Source organism: Phaethon lepturus, unplaced genomic scaffold (genome assembly GCF_000687285.1).
Source record: "Phaethon lepturus isolate BGI_N335 unplaced genomic scaffold, ASM68728v1 scaffold9635, whole genome shotgun sequence".
In the NCBI taxonomy this organism is placed as follows: domain Eukaryota; kingdom Metazoa; phylum Chordata; class Aves; order Phaethontiformes; family Phaethontidae; genus Phaethon; species Phaethon lepturus.
Window position 1 is genome coordinate 7,235 of NW_010539838.1, and position 13,641 is coordinate 20,875.

General features: G+C 37.5%; 1 protein-coding gene across 1 annotated transcript in view; it reads left to right on the plus strand.

The window, feature by feature from the left end:
- The window catches only part of LOC104620891 (reticulocalbin-1-like), a 9,999-nt gene extending 5,163 nt beyond the window's left edge, over positions 1-4,836 (plus strand). The window contains exons 4-6 of the mRNA XM_010287239.1: positions 148-208; positions 3,143-3,342; positions 4,264-4,836. Of these exons, the coding sequence (XP_010285541.1) occupies positions 148-208; positions 3,143-3,342; positions 4,264-4,371 (369 nt within the window). The 3' untranslated portion in view covers positions 4,372-4,836. The remainder of the gene's footprint in view (positions 1-147; positions 209-3,142; positions 3,343-4,263) is intronic.
- Positions 4,837-13,641: the final 8,805 nt, after the last annotated feature.

Genomic DNA, 13,641 nt, shown 5'->3' on the forward strand with positions numbered 1-13,641 from the left:
TGAACAACAATCGCATTGGAATCAGTGAGAGGGCATTTGCCTGCATACAAGGGCAGGTCAAGGCCTCAAACATGAAATGATCAAAGAGGCCAGTAGCCAGAATTCTCAGTTCTCTCTTGATTACTTCAATGCAAAACTATTTTCCAGGAAACCTTAGAAGACATAGACAAAAACGAGGATGGTTTTGTGGATCAAGATGAGTACATTGGTAAGTGTTGAGGTTTGTTTCTTACATAATCTCCAGTCCATTTTTCCATCTTCTCTCAAATTTGCAGCAGTATTAACAACGCTGAGATGAATGTTTCTGTGCTCCAACTATTTTAAACCAACCATCCAATCCAGAAAGTTTAGTTTCATTTTAGGCAGATAGAAGCAACATCACCAGCAAAAGATTCCTCACACTTCACGGCATAAGATCCTCCTCTTAGTCTCGTATAATTTGGATAAGAGGGTCTGGAATAATGGTTTTCATGACAGGAATACTTTCTGTATGCTTGACCACATTAACAGCATTTTGAAGGCATTGTTCAGAAATACAGGAGGATCAGAAAGTGCGTTAGTCTTTTCCCAAGTTTGAATGGTATTTGACTATGCAAAATAGCTGGGAAGCACACATTGCAAAAAAGAATACTCACCTTTTTTTCTACTAGTTATTTTCCTAATTTAATTAATAAGTAAGAACCCATTCTTCTCTAGTGATTTGGTGATGCCATTATGTTTCTTCTAGAAATACAGGATGCATTAAAAATGAACTGTGTAAAAATAGCACTAAGATTTAAGATTCTCAAAGAAGTTGTGAGGTGCCTGAAAGTCAGCTGTGCGTTACTTCAGTAGCAGAAAGAGAACAAAATGGGAAACATCAACAACAGATCAGTCACACTTAATTTACACAAACTTCAGTCACGCTAGGCAGTTAGCTGCTGTCTTGCACTTAGGCCTATGAAGACAAAATGGAAGCAGGATTGGAGATCAGCAGTACGTAATATGGTTTAGCCTTCTGAAATTATGCTGATACCAAAAGCTAACTTCTCCCACTGCACTCACTTTGATGGGTTTTAAATCAAGAAAGTAGCACCAGGAAAGCGTTAGGGCAAACTCAAATGAATCTTTCTGTTTCTAGTGGTGCTATAAAGATCACTTCACGTATAATCAGGAACAATGTACGCATGTTAATTAATGGCAGGGGGGTTCTTTTCCTTGTAAAATATATTTAGCCTCAGAATGTGAATGCTATTCATTTATGACCGAAATAACAGAGCAGCATAATTTCCACAGTAATTTCATTTCATTCAGTGACATTACCTACATATAATTATAAGGTAATTGTCAACATTTGTTACCATGTGAATGCTGTTTTTTCTTGTCTTCTATAGATAGGAACACAGAATGTTCTAGTCACGATCACCTCACATCGACAAGGATGATAAAAATCAAATTGATGGGACATGTCAGCTGCTTCAAATAAACAATATAATTTGCACTTTCAAAATGAACAAAGAAAATGAATGTGTTGTCTGAAGTTTTCTTCATGAGTTGAGGAAAACTATGCTTAAAATATTCCTACTTCCCTTTTTCAGATGTAGTATTTTTTATTTTTGACAAGCTGGGGTTAAAAAACAAACAGAAACACAAATATCTTTGGTGGATTATAAGGAACAACAAAATGAAGTCCAAAAATTGCAGTCTCAGGGATCAGGCATTTGATGGGGAAATCTGCTGAAGGTTATAGAATGATTCCTCCCTCTTCCTTCCTTCCTCCTGTTTTGTCTTTTACAAAATTTGGTTTTGATTTTACACAAGCAGTGAAAAGATCCCTAGTCGTGTTAAGCAGAGAGGAATAAATTCTTATTGTGCATAAGCAGGTAACAGAGTCTTTCAGGGACACTGTGGACAGTTCTACCAATAGAGAGCTTCAGCCTAGCGTACACACTCGCACTGCAGGATGGGAGGAGGTTATTCCTAGAATGGAGACCAGCATTTATACTTCCTATAGATACCAGCCAGCCTCTGGCCCTGAGACCACCCATATGGGGCACACTTTTCCTTAGCTCATCCTTGAAAACCAAACCCACAAGGCATAGGAGTAGTATCAGAAAGCAGGCTTTAGTTATAAATAGAAAAGTGGAAGGCTTGAGGAATAAGCAGCCATGATGAGCAGGAAACAATGGGCCACAATGACCAGAAGAATAAAGTGGACACAGTAATCGTAATTTGGAAGGCCTATGCTGTAAAGAACAGATACAAATCAGTTGCTCTTAATAATCACTGCGTCTCTCCCAACTCTGTTTTTACAGATAGCTGCTGCTGTCATTGTGGCATTTTCCTACTGAGGCTTCTTAAATATAGCGCAGGACTGATGTACAGAGCAGCTTGTGTATGTAATCTATGCATCCTATGTCACAAATGGTACTCCATCCCAAGGTACCAATCTATGAGGAGTGCACTGCCCGTGATTTCTCACACAGAATGCACCACTGATTCATGACTTCTCCCGGTCATTCTTTGTTGCATACCACCTTTTACTGCAGTGTGCTGCAGCACTGCATGGTTAAAAAAGGACTCGTCTACTAAGATGAATTTCTCTTACACAGACCTCTCTAAAAGCAGGACAAAAGCACTGAACTTCCATTTAGCAGTTTTTGTTTTCCTAATTTTCCCCTGTGCCATTTTCCTCTTAACCACTCTGCTGGCTAGAGTCTGATCTTATCCACAAAGACATTTGCTGGCAGGGACAAGATACAATTTCTGAGTTCCTTTCTCCCCATGTGACTAAGCCTAGCACTAAAGCTTATGATTGCTATTTAGCTAAAGATCCTTAAATAACTTACTTCATTCTGAAATTCAGTGGATGAAGGCCTTTGGACAGGTTCACCTCTCATGTTAGCCTCACCAGCAGTGCACAGTGATGATACAAGGGTAATGTAAGAATGGACAGAATCACCAGAGGTGAAGAAATAGGCCTGAGAGAAGATATGCACAGCTACTCTATTGACACCCCATGTTCTATTTTCTGTACAAAGACCGTTGTGCAAAGAATGAAATGTTTGGTCTTCCTCTGAGGGTCACTGTACAAATGTCTTCAAGTTTGTGCATAATTTGCAAATTAAATATGACTCAAGTGAGACCTTTACTTCCTCTCCAGCTGATATGTTTGCAAATGAAGAGGGTGGACCAGAGCCTGACTGGGTGATTACAGAGCGTGAACAATTTTCAGATTTTCGTGACATCAACAAGGATGGGAAGATGGACAAAGAGGAGATTCAGCACTGGATTCTCCCGCAAGACTATGATCACGCACTAGCTGAAGCCAGGCACTTAGTCTATGAATCGGATGTAGACAAGGTACTTAGTGTTCTAGTATACTTTTTTTAAAAAGTTAAAGTGTTTTTTTTAAGCATATCAGCTTGCAAGAATTTACTTCTAATAATTTTTCTTATTAGTACACTTCAAGTGGAGTTTTAGAGGCTAGAATTGCTAGTGCATTACTGTATCAATGCCAGTTTTAGTTGGTAGGGTTAGAAGCTCTAGAATAGTGAATACATGTCAGCTCTAGAAGTCCCCTTGGCTTTCATTAGGTTAGGTAAGAAATTATTTATCATCTTAAACCTGGAAGTTTTAACACAGTTGAAATACTCTTTTTCCTTTTAAGAGTGGTCATGGCTTTTGTATGCTAATTTAGACTGCAAGAGAAAAATAAAAGATACATTACAAAGGAGGTAGCAAGAAAACCCTATTTCTATAATCAAACACATATCTTTGACTTAAAGATTATCTCAATATATACATTTCCTGTAATGTGGGAGATTAATGGTTCGGTAGATTCCAGATGATCTTCAGAAGTATAATATGAGCAAAGCTGGAACCTGAAAAGCCAAAACTCTCTTACACAGAGAGTGTGTAAATTGCTAACGTAAGCAACCATCGTAAACAAAATACTGCAGGGGATTTTCATTTTTACAGTCAGGAAGGCAAAACCAAACCACAGGGCAAAACTGTGTACCAAATAACCCATAAATTGTTTGGCAGTGAGTTAATTACAAAGAACTTTCAATTAGCAGTTTGACCCAACTGAAGTCAGTGGGACTTCAGTTTTCCCCTGGGGTCCAAATTTCGCTCACCATGACAGCTACAATGATTCCTGAACCTGCGGACTGCTGCTTTGAAGAACTGTCTATTTCCCAGGGCTCTTTTAAGTCTGTGATGGTGCGTCTTTTACTTAGCTTTGAAAAAGTTCTTACAGAGATTTTATTTTCCTCCCACCAGGATCAAAAACTAACGAAAGAGGAGGTTCTAGACAACTGGAACATGTTTGTTGGAAGTCAAGCTACTAATTACGGGGAGGACCTCACAAGAAACCATGATGAACTATGATACAGCGTACCAACCAGTATGCCACAGACCTTTTCTCCACTTCACTGAAATCACTGTGTCTATCCCCTCTTTTAGGGGAAGATGGACAAGGGAAACACAACCGAATGATTTGCATTAATATATTTTTAACATGCCAGCTTATTACCTCAGAAACAACATAGAAATAGCTTTTTACTCTTTTCACATGGTTAAATACAGCATCTTATTACTACAGTTCTATTTTGTAAAAAATAAAAAGGTAACTTTTCTTAATAGATTACAGTCTGACCTGGAAAAAGCACTTCTGAAACATAATTGTGAGGATCTTTAATAGCAAAATATTTTCTTCAAATACCCATTTTTACTACAGTAAAATGCAGCTAGGATTAGAAAGAAACCTAATGTTTAAACAAACTAACTTATTTAGTCTTTTTTTTTTTAATAGCATATAACAATTTAGAGTTATACTTTGACCCTCTTATCCAGAGAAAAGACTTAACATAACAAAATCCACAACCTTTTTCTCCACACTGTTTTTCTCTCCCAGTTTGGGCCAGAGGTGCTGAATAATGTGTCCAGCAGCCCTCTGGTTCATAGCTTTACAAGTGCAACATGTACACCTGGCTCTTCTCTCTAACCCCCATCACAGTGCAGAGACAGCATACGTAGCCCAGCACCCTGTGCTGGCATTCCTCAGCGAGAGTTGTAGAGTTTGGAGTGACAGCTGCTCCTTCTGACAACAGAATAACATAAAATTGTTTGTGGGTTGTTGGTTATGCTGATTCCTGGGAGGAATTATGCCACATGGAGCATAATTTATCTCACGCTTTTCGCACTTTACCCAAGCCATACTCTTGTTCACACAGTGTGAATGGCAGCAGTCCTGTGATGGAGAAGGTATGAGAGATCTCACCCTTCTGGGCCTTCTGTCTTCTGTACCACGTAAGAGGACAGATTTATGTGGCTAAAGTTCTGGTTTTGTATGTATATACATATAAGTACATGTTACTGAAGCAACTACATGAAGACAGCTTTCCTTCCAAAGAAAGGGATAAGCTTTCCACACAGGTGCTTTCTTTTTTACTGTATAATGTGAGCTGTTACATGTATTTTTTTATGTACCCAACTTAGGTAAGTTTGGTTGTTTTTAAATGTACTGGTTTTAAAATAAGCACAATTAAAACCAATACTTCTTTTTGATACTATGAAGGTGCAATAACACTAACACAGATTAGCACAGAGAGATGATGTGAAAGCAGGAACCAAGCCTTTAAAGCCAGTAGTTCCCAAAGCGCTGGGTCATTGGCAGCTCCTCCAGCACTGGGTGGTCATCTACAAACAGCAGCTGGACATACAACACCAACTGTTTCTTCTTCACCTCATTAAAAAAAAAAAGCTAGAAATAAGTCCAATATACATAGTGGCTATCGCTATCTCTAGAATTTGTTCTGATACTATGAGATTAAGGCTCCACGGTACAGATCACTTGGAGGTTCTTTGAAGGTTTAGTATACAACGTCACACACTGGTGACCACACAACCATCCAGAGAGGAGCTTTGAGACTTCCAGGGTGTGATATACTTCAGCAATTTAACAAATTTGTGAACATCATCATCAGACAATGTAGAACTGTGACCTCCATAAACAGTGTCATTTTTATAAGGTCATAACACAACTGTGGTGAAATATTTTACATCTTCCAGTTGAAGGCAATTAAATCTAGATATCAGAGTCTGACAGAGATTACATGTTCTTGCTAGTGCAGTTATTAAGCTTTTGGTGTGCACTTCTTCTGACATTGCCAGCAATGTCTCCGGAAAGTCCCTACCTCTTCCACAAACAAACAGTAGGACAAATGCCATAAGACATATGTGAACTGTTTTTGCTCTTCCACTGCCCTCAAGTTAAATAAATGCCTAAATGCAGTGTTATCTGAGACGCAATAAAATTGTATCTTGGCACATGTAAAAGATTATCTGTTTTGTTTATGACTTGGATTTAGAAAGGTTTATTGTATTCAATAATCCTAACACTTTTGAGAAGTTTAGTAGTCCTTTCATACTAAATTTTAACATTTTTATATATTAGTAACAGAATTGCAGTACTCTCTCTGCACTTAGATTATCTTCTGCTGTTTCAGGAAACAATACCTTAAAAGACCTCAAAAAAGCTTTGTTTCCTGCAAGTGAAACTGCAGCTCAGACTGGTTACTTAAGCCAAGGATTTTCACTGGAGCCCAAGGGAAGGTTGTTTGCTAACTCTTGTTGAAATTCAGAGGGAGTTGGGTGCTGAGAAACTAACCATCATTGCCTTCAGCTAAATGTGACACTTCCAAGTCCACTGCGTTCTGTCCCAAGAAAACGCTGCATCTGAGCTTTGACAAGCAATCACATTTTCTTCCACATTACTCCATGAATTTGGAATAGAATTAGCATCAAATGAGAGAGAAATCATGTTCCCATGTTTGTTCTCAATTTCTATTAATGCTTGGAACACACTGGGTATTTTCCAGTATAAAACTATACTTACATGAGTAACGATGCTAAAGTCAGAGGAGTTACTCATGCAAACAGTAACTTGAAATTTAAACTCAATAGTATTTTACAGTGAAATCTTTTTTTTACAGAAAGAATGGTACGTGGGTAGACTATATCCAGCTATGAAAAAGGCAAGCATGCCAACTAGAATGAGATTTAAAATAATCAAATTATTTATCAAGCATTGTAAGGGTAGTGGAGTCATATTAAGATTAGGCACTTTTTTGTAAACCAGAATATAGAAACATTTTCTTAGTGAATATAAGTGTCACTGGGGTGATTGCACTCTAAAGGCTACCCTCTTCTTTCTGCAGCTCTTCATAGTGTTTCACTTACCAACATCCAGTAATGCACAGTACACATTTCGTGCACTAAATTTTCCTTTCAAGCTCAATGCACCAAGGAAGAGTAACTCCAAAAGAGACTAGAGCTTCTGGGTTTAAATTTAACACTATTTAAGGAAAGCAAACCTTTGCTAGGGGATATAACGGTTAACATTGTGATTTTTCAAGCCTAAGGTTTCTAATGGGGTTTGACTGTTTCAGAGATAACGTTTTTTTTTCCTAGGTAACATGTTTCAAGTCATATTATGAGCAAATGTTACAAAATTTTAGTGCAATGTGAAATACTGTAATGTCAGATAGCATTATTTATCTGCTTAATATGACTAAAACCATTAATTGCTGGGAGCCATACTTCATCCCAGCAACATGAAAATCCATTTTGTGCCTATCTTGTCAGTTATTGCCGATTTTCTTAATGAATTGTGATGTAGTGAAATTGTGTTGGGAAATGTGTTTATATATTTCCAACTGCAGATTCTGTACGGTAACTCTTATTACACAGATCCTCCATTAACTAAATGTTTTCATTATGCCTATGCCACAACATATCAAAGGTGCATTTTTCTTACTTAGGTATCTGAAATAGCCATTATTATTGCACATGCAGTTTTAATTATTAGAATTTATGAAATGAGCTAAATGGCTAATGTTCATTGTCTTATATTTCCATTTAATGATTCAATCAGGTTAAATCTGTCTCCTGTTCCAATCAAGGTAGTGTACATAACTCCCTGAGGAAAGGAGAATGCAGCTCATCCTGATCTAATTAAACTTAGACAAGTATCTTACAATAGTTGCAATAATGCTTTATTATTTGCAATGCAGAAGTTGATCTTGATCCCAGTGAAGTTAATGGCAGAAGTCCTGGTCTCTATATAGAGGGACTAAGGTCTTAGCCACCCAAAGGCAAGCAGAACGATAGGATGGTGTGACATGAGGTTAGAAATAACCTTATGACCGTCAGATCCTGATGTCCTTACTACTATTACTGAACACTAACTTTTAGGAATTTAGACTGGTTCATACACATGTAAGATAGGGCATAAGTCTAGTTCATGGAAGGCAGTGTCTAATGTTTCTGGTCTGTTCAAGTAAGCTTAGCCATTATACTGAGCAATGGTGGAATCACTACTAGACAGCAAGTTACCGTTAGCAAATGGAACTAGTTTTACAGGGGGTAGAAGGAGCCACAGAAAACATTTGAAGGCCAAAGGTTTTGCAAAAGCTGTCTCAGCTTGTAGTCAAACATCTGGAAGCATCCACCACTAATAAGCAGTGCCCTTCTCTTTTCATCACTCCCGTTTAGTGTGTGCTGTATTACATTTAATATGTCCAGCAAGGAGCATATTAACCATACTCACTAATTACAAAGGAAGAATTTAGGATTATTTTGCAGTGAAGTTTCAAGCACCAGTAAGACTGATGTCCCTCAAGCTCAGTGCTGTATAGATTATTTCAAACATGATGAACTTCGTAGCAACCTCAGAAGAAAAAGGTACCGGTTTTCCCATAGTGTGAAATAGTGTACAAGGGACATACATGCATATGTGACACAACAGGCAATTTCACACCCGCATTCTGTCTTCTCCACAGGATAAGGTAAAATATCTTCAACAGATGGGAGCATCTCTTCACTATGCCAGTGGCAAGAATGCAATTATCATGTTGCAAAAAATTATGCATTGCTATTCCTATTGATAGTTAAGGGATATCCATCTTCAGCAAGTGTTGGCTCTGGAGAGGGCAGCAGAGTTCTGAAGCTCAGTTTCGTATATTGTGTCTTTATAACTTTCCTTGTGGAAGAATTTATTTCATAATCATAAATTGTCCAAATATGATCTGGTCAGCTATCATTTGAAGTTTTAGTATTTGCTTGAGTGTTTTGTAGTTGGCCTCACATTGGTGAGGGTGTCCACATTTGTGGTCTGAAACCACCACATACCTGAAATTCCAGGACAGCTATATAGAACAAGTCATGGCATGATACTGAATCTGAATAGTAATTAAAGGTGACGCATATATTAGAAATGACAATGTTCCATCATATCAACAAGAATTTAGATACGCATCAAAACGCTTTCACAGTTAAATCTTTTCTTTATATGGGAATAGCACGACAGCCTTTAAAATGAAAGTCCATTGAACCAATGGCAGTACAAAAACTTAATGAAAAATTAGTATAGTTTTTGAAGACATACCTTAAAGCTCCTTGGTGATTTTGTGGGTTGTGTCACAGAAACATGACTTGATAATCCCATAGTGCATGCCATGTTCTCAAACAGTTCTAGTAGAGCACTGCCCAAGAAATGGCCGTCACTGAAGATGCTGCATTTGTGCCCAACAGATTGCCGAGGTTTAGGTAAAAATAAAGTGTAAAAATAAAGCTACTCAATAGGCTGCTCCAGCATGCACTGACTTCTCCCACTCAAGGCTGCTGCTGGATTCTGAGGAAGTTTGATAGGTGCATGATAACTAATGCCATGTCGGTCACCATGAATCCCACCACTAGGATTGAAGTCAGCAAGTTGGTCATCAAGGCCACATTACCTAGGAAGGAAAAAAAGTAAATCATTCTAATTGTCAATCACTGAGCTCCCAAGAGCATGAAGTTCTCAGGACTTCTTGGGACAGATCTTCTGTTTTGGTTAAAAGCCAGTGAATTTAGTGTTTCCAGGAAAAAAAAAAAACGGAGGAAGTGGGAGTCTTTTAGCATTAAATCAACTGTAAGGTAACACAGACATACCAAAAATAGTATTGATTAGATTTACAGGTTAGACAGCCCCCCAGTTACTTCAATGCCCCCCACCCCAACTTCAAATTCAGCTAAACTGAAGTTCAGCTGACATTGCTCTTGCTGCATCTTACAGGGCCTTCGTTGCTGGGACACAGAAAAGAAAAGAATGCTAGTTGAGAATGCACCAAATGAAGAAGTGCAAAAGAATTCAGATAGCTAAAACTTTCTGAAACCTTTATTTGGTAACATTTAGATGAAACATTTTCAAATCATAGGGAGGCCTTTTTTAAACAGTGAATTCACAAATGAATTCCATAGGCAGCAGAAATGAAGGGAAAAGAGTGTCTGGAGAGGTGTCCTAGAATCTAACAAAACCAAACCCTTCTCTTCTCCTTTGCTGCTCTTCATTTACAAGGTTTTACATCAATTCCTTTACCTGCATCTCCTGATTCTTTCTTTGTCCTCAGGTTTTAAATTCAGTTAACAGTACAGATACAACATTTCTGGGAAACCCCAAACCTCCCCGGTTTCCAATAATTTTGAAATGCTTTATGCTGAAGAAAGGAAGTTTTCACAACTATTACATCTGCTCTGAACTGCCTACAGCAAAGTATAGTTCAACAAAAAAACCCCAACAAATGCGAGATACTGAAAAGAATATTATTCTATTATTCCCATCTATATTCATAAACAAAAAGAAGTCTAACCTGGAACAAACAGATTTAGGATTATACTGAGTTGGAATATTTACTTTACTACAGAAACATTTAAAAGTTAACCCTCTACAAGCAAAATATTTGTATACTTCTTTTCGGCTACAGAGTACTGTTTTCCTAGAGACAATAAATGCAGTAATTTATACTTGAATTTAGTCAAACTAGCACCTTGTGAAGCAAATGTTTCCTGCATCAATCTTTCTTCAGTGTAGTTGCATGAACGTTAAACTTCTAAGATACCTTCTTGAGCTAAAAATCAAACCCCGTGAGTTTATTCCAAGTCTATCCAGTTTCTTAATAAAAACCTCTGTTGTATCAGCTCTACAGTTGCTACATGTGCTGGATGCAAAGTTTGGAAACTCTCAATTGTCACAAAGCAGTTATGAAATCATTGCATAATGTAAAAGAAGTATAAAAAGGACCTTTCAAAAGCCTTGCTATCAACTAGCGTTAGGTTTACAGAATAGTTATGTAGACATCTGAATGAATATAATAATTTCTTTTCCTTCTTTTTGCAATGAAATCAACTTTTCATATTTGCTACCCCAAAGCTTGTAAGAAGGAAGATTGCATACAAACATTAAAATGGGATCTCTGGGATAAAAACAACATATAAATATCAACTATTATATACAAGTTAGATCTAACAAAAGTTTATTCAAATAATCTGTGTCACAATCAGGAACTTGGGGATAAGGTAAGTTTTCCCCTAAATCAGACTGTATCTATGGTACAGCTTTACAGTGCATTCAGAGAATTTTCTAGGCGTGTAATTGTGAATGTAATATGTAAATAAACATTTGCTTAATAGTGGGAACTTAGGTCCAAAATGCAGTCAATATAGACAAGTAGCCCCCCCCAACTACCGCTTCAGAAGATATAATTATGGGTGCATAAAGCAGACAGTGCAAATATTCTCTCTTTATGTTTCTGCATCCCTTCAAAACATACACAAACACAGTCAAAACAGGCAAGATGAAGAGCAATGAGAAATGACATGATGAAATACTGCCTTTAAAATCTACTTTATTCAACTGGAAACAAAACATTTTAAAAGGTGATAATGCTCTAGAAACTATTTAACTCACCAGCCAAATCAAACTGACCAAAATCTAATTTATTCCCTGTCTTGTTTAGCAGATGCTTAAAAGATCAATATAGTTGTCTCTCTAGATCGGCATGAAATATTAATCAGTCTGAGCGTTCTGAAGCTTTTTACAAGATATTCAGCCTCATTAAACATTAAGCAGCCTTGAAATATAAATATAAAATAACTATCAGCTTCCTATCTTTCAGAACAAAGGTAGCTCAAATGCGGGAAGCAGGAGGAAAAAATATTAAATGAACTGGGAATTCACAGAGAATATAAATACAAAATAACTATCAGCTTCCTATCTTTCAGACACAGAACAAAGGTAGCTCAAATGCGGGAAGCAGGAGGAAAAAATATTAAATGAACTGGGAATTCACAGAGAAGTTAACTTAGGAAAGCTGTCAGTATAAATTGACTCAATCAGATACACTTTACCCTAAGGACAGATAATATTGCAATATCAGAAGAGTATCTGCTGAGGAACAAAACAATAGTGTGACATTTATAGCATGTGAAATTAATAAAAATATGCCTCTGACCACAAATAAACTCATCTTAGGCCCAAACTTCGTTTATATTAGAGCTCCTTGCACCCCTCATATTTATTGTAAGACCCACTCCCTGGGTTCAGTGAGGATGAAGCCCTCTTCTCTTTTTTCCTGTCTGGTATGTTAAAAATATCTGGGCAATACAGCAGAAAAGAGTTTCAGGTTCACTAAAGGGAAATGTCAGCTTTGCAAATCACTGCAAGTAACCGGACATAAGCTGTCAAAATAAGTCAGCGAAACAGTGTGGTTATTGTCAGTACGTAACTCAAGTCCGCAGTCCGAGATGTGGCTAAAGGTTGTAGACAATATAGCAAGATGGTTCTACTATCATGTACAGATCAACTAATTTAGCTCAAAATGCTGTTTCATTTTAATGTATGCAGCACATTTAATACCTTTTTCTCCCATTTGTCTGTTTGCTTTATTATTAGTGCATACTGAGAGTGAAGAATAAAATTCAACCTCGCGCCGTATTGCCTTTACCGCTACAGAGTCTGTCAGGGTTTGCGGAGCAGCTTTTTATGTAGCTTGCTTATCGCTACTGCTTCTAGTATTGTCTAGTATCGATATCGGACCAGACGTACCGGTGTTAGAATTTATTACAGCTGCCTTCTCTCAATTTGGCAAGATGGTAACAGCAAGAAGCGAAACTGTCGGATTCGTTCCCCTGCAGAGATACTAGATTTTGTAAACAGAGTACTGAGCCATTAAGTTAGAACTATCAAATTCTCTTATACAACATGGTGGTAGGAATACCATCAATCAGTCATTGCAAAAACCATAAGGAGCTGAGAATGAAACCAAGAAACTTATTCAGTACACCTAGAGGCAAAATAAAAAAGTTTTTTTTAAATAGATATTTTTAAATTTTTGTGGCATAAGCAAGATATCAGTGGGCTCACATAAAGAATAAGCGTATCAGACACATTAAGAAATGATATTCAAATAGCATTTGACATTGAGCTATTTTTGCTTCACTCTCAGAATAGAACTGAAAATATACTTTTGCATTACACCATACCGTATACTTTCTTTATGCTACACTGTTAACAAGCATTGATTAGAACAGCATCAAATCAAATGTTCTACATTTATTTGCATGCCAAATTTTCAGATGCGCTTTGTGGACAGGGTTACACCATCTCCAAAGATGTGTTTTAAAACAAAACTTTAAAAAATGCGTTTAATGGGAGAAGTTTATACACACTGTGAGCAAAGGCCAGCACCTTCCAATTTCGTCAAAGGGGTGAATCACAGCCTAACCGCAACACCATCTCGAGGAGGGCAAGCAAAGCCTTGGATTTCCTGCACCCTCTTC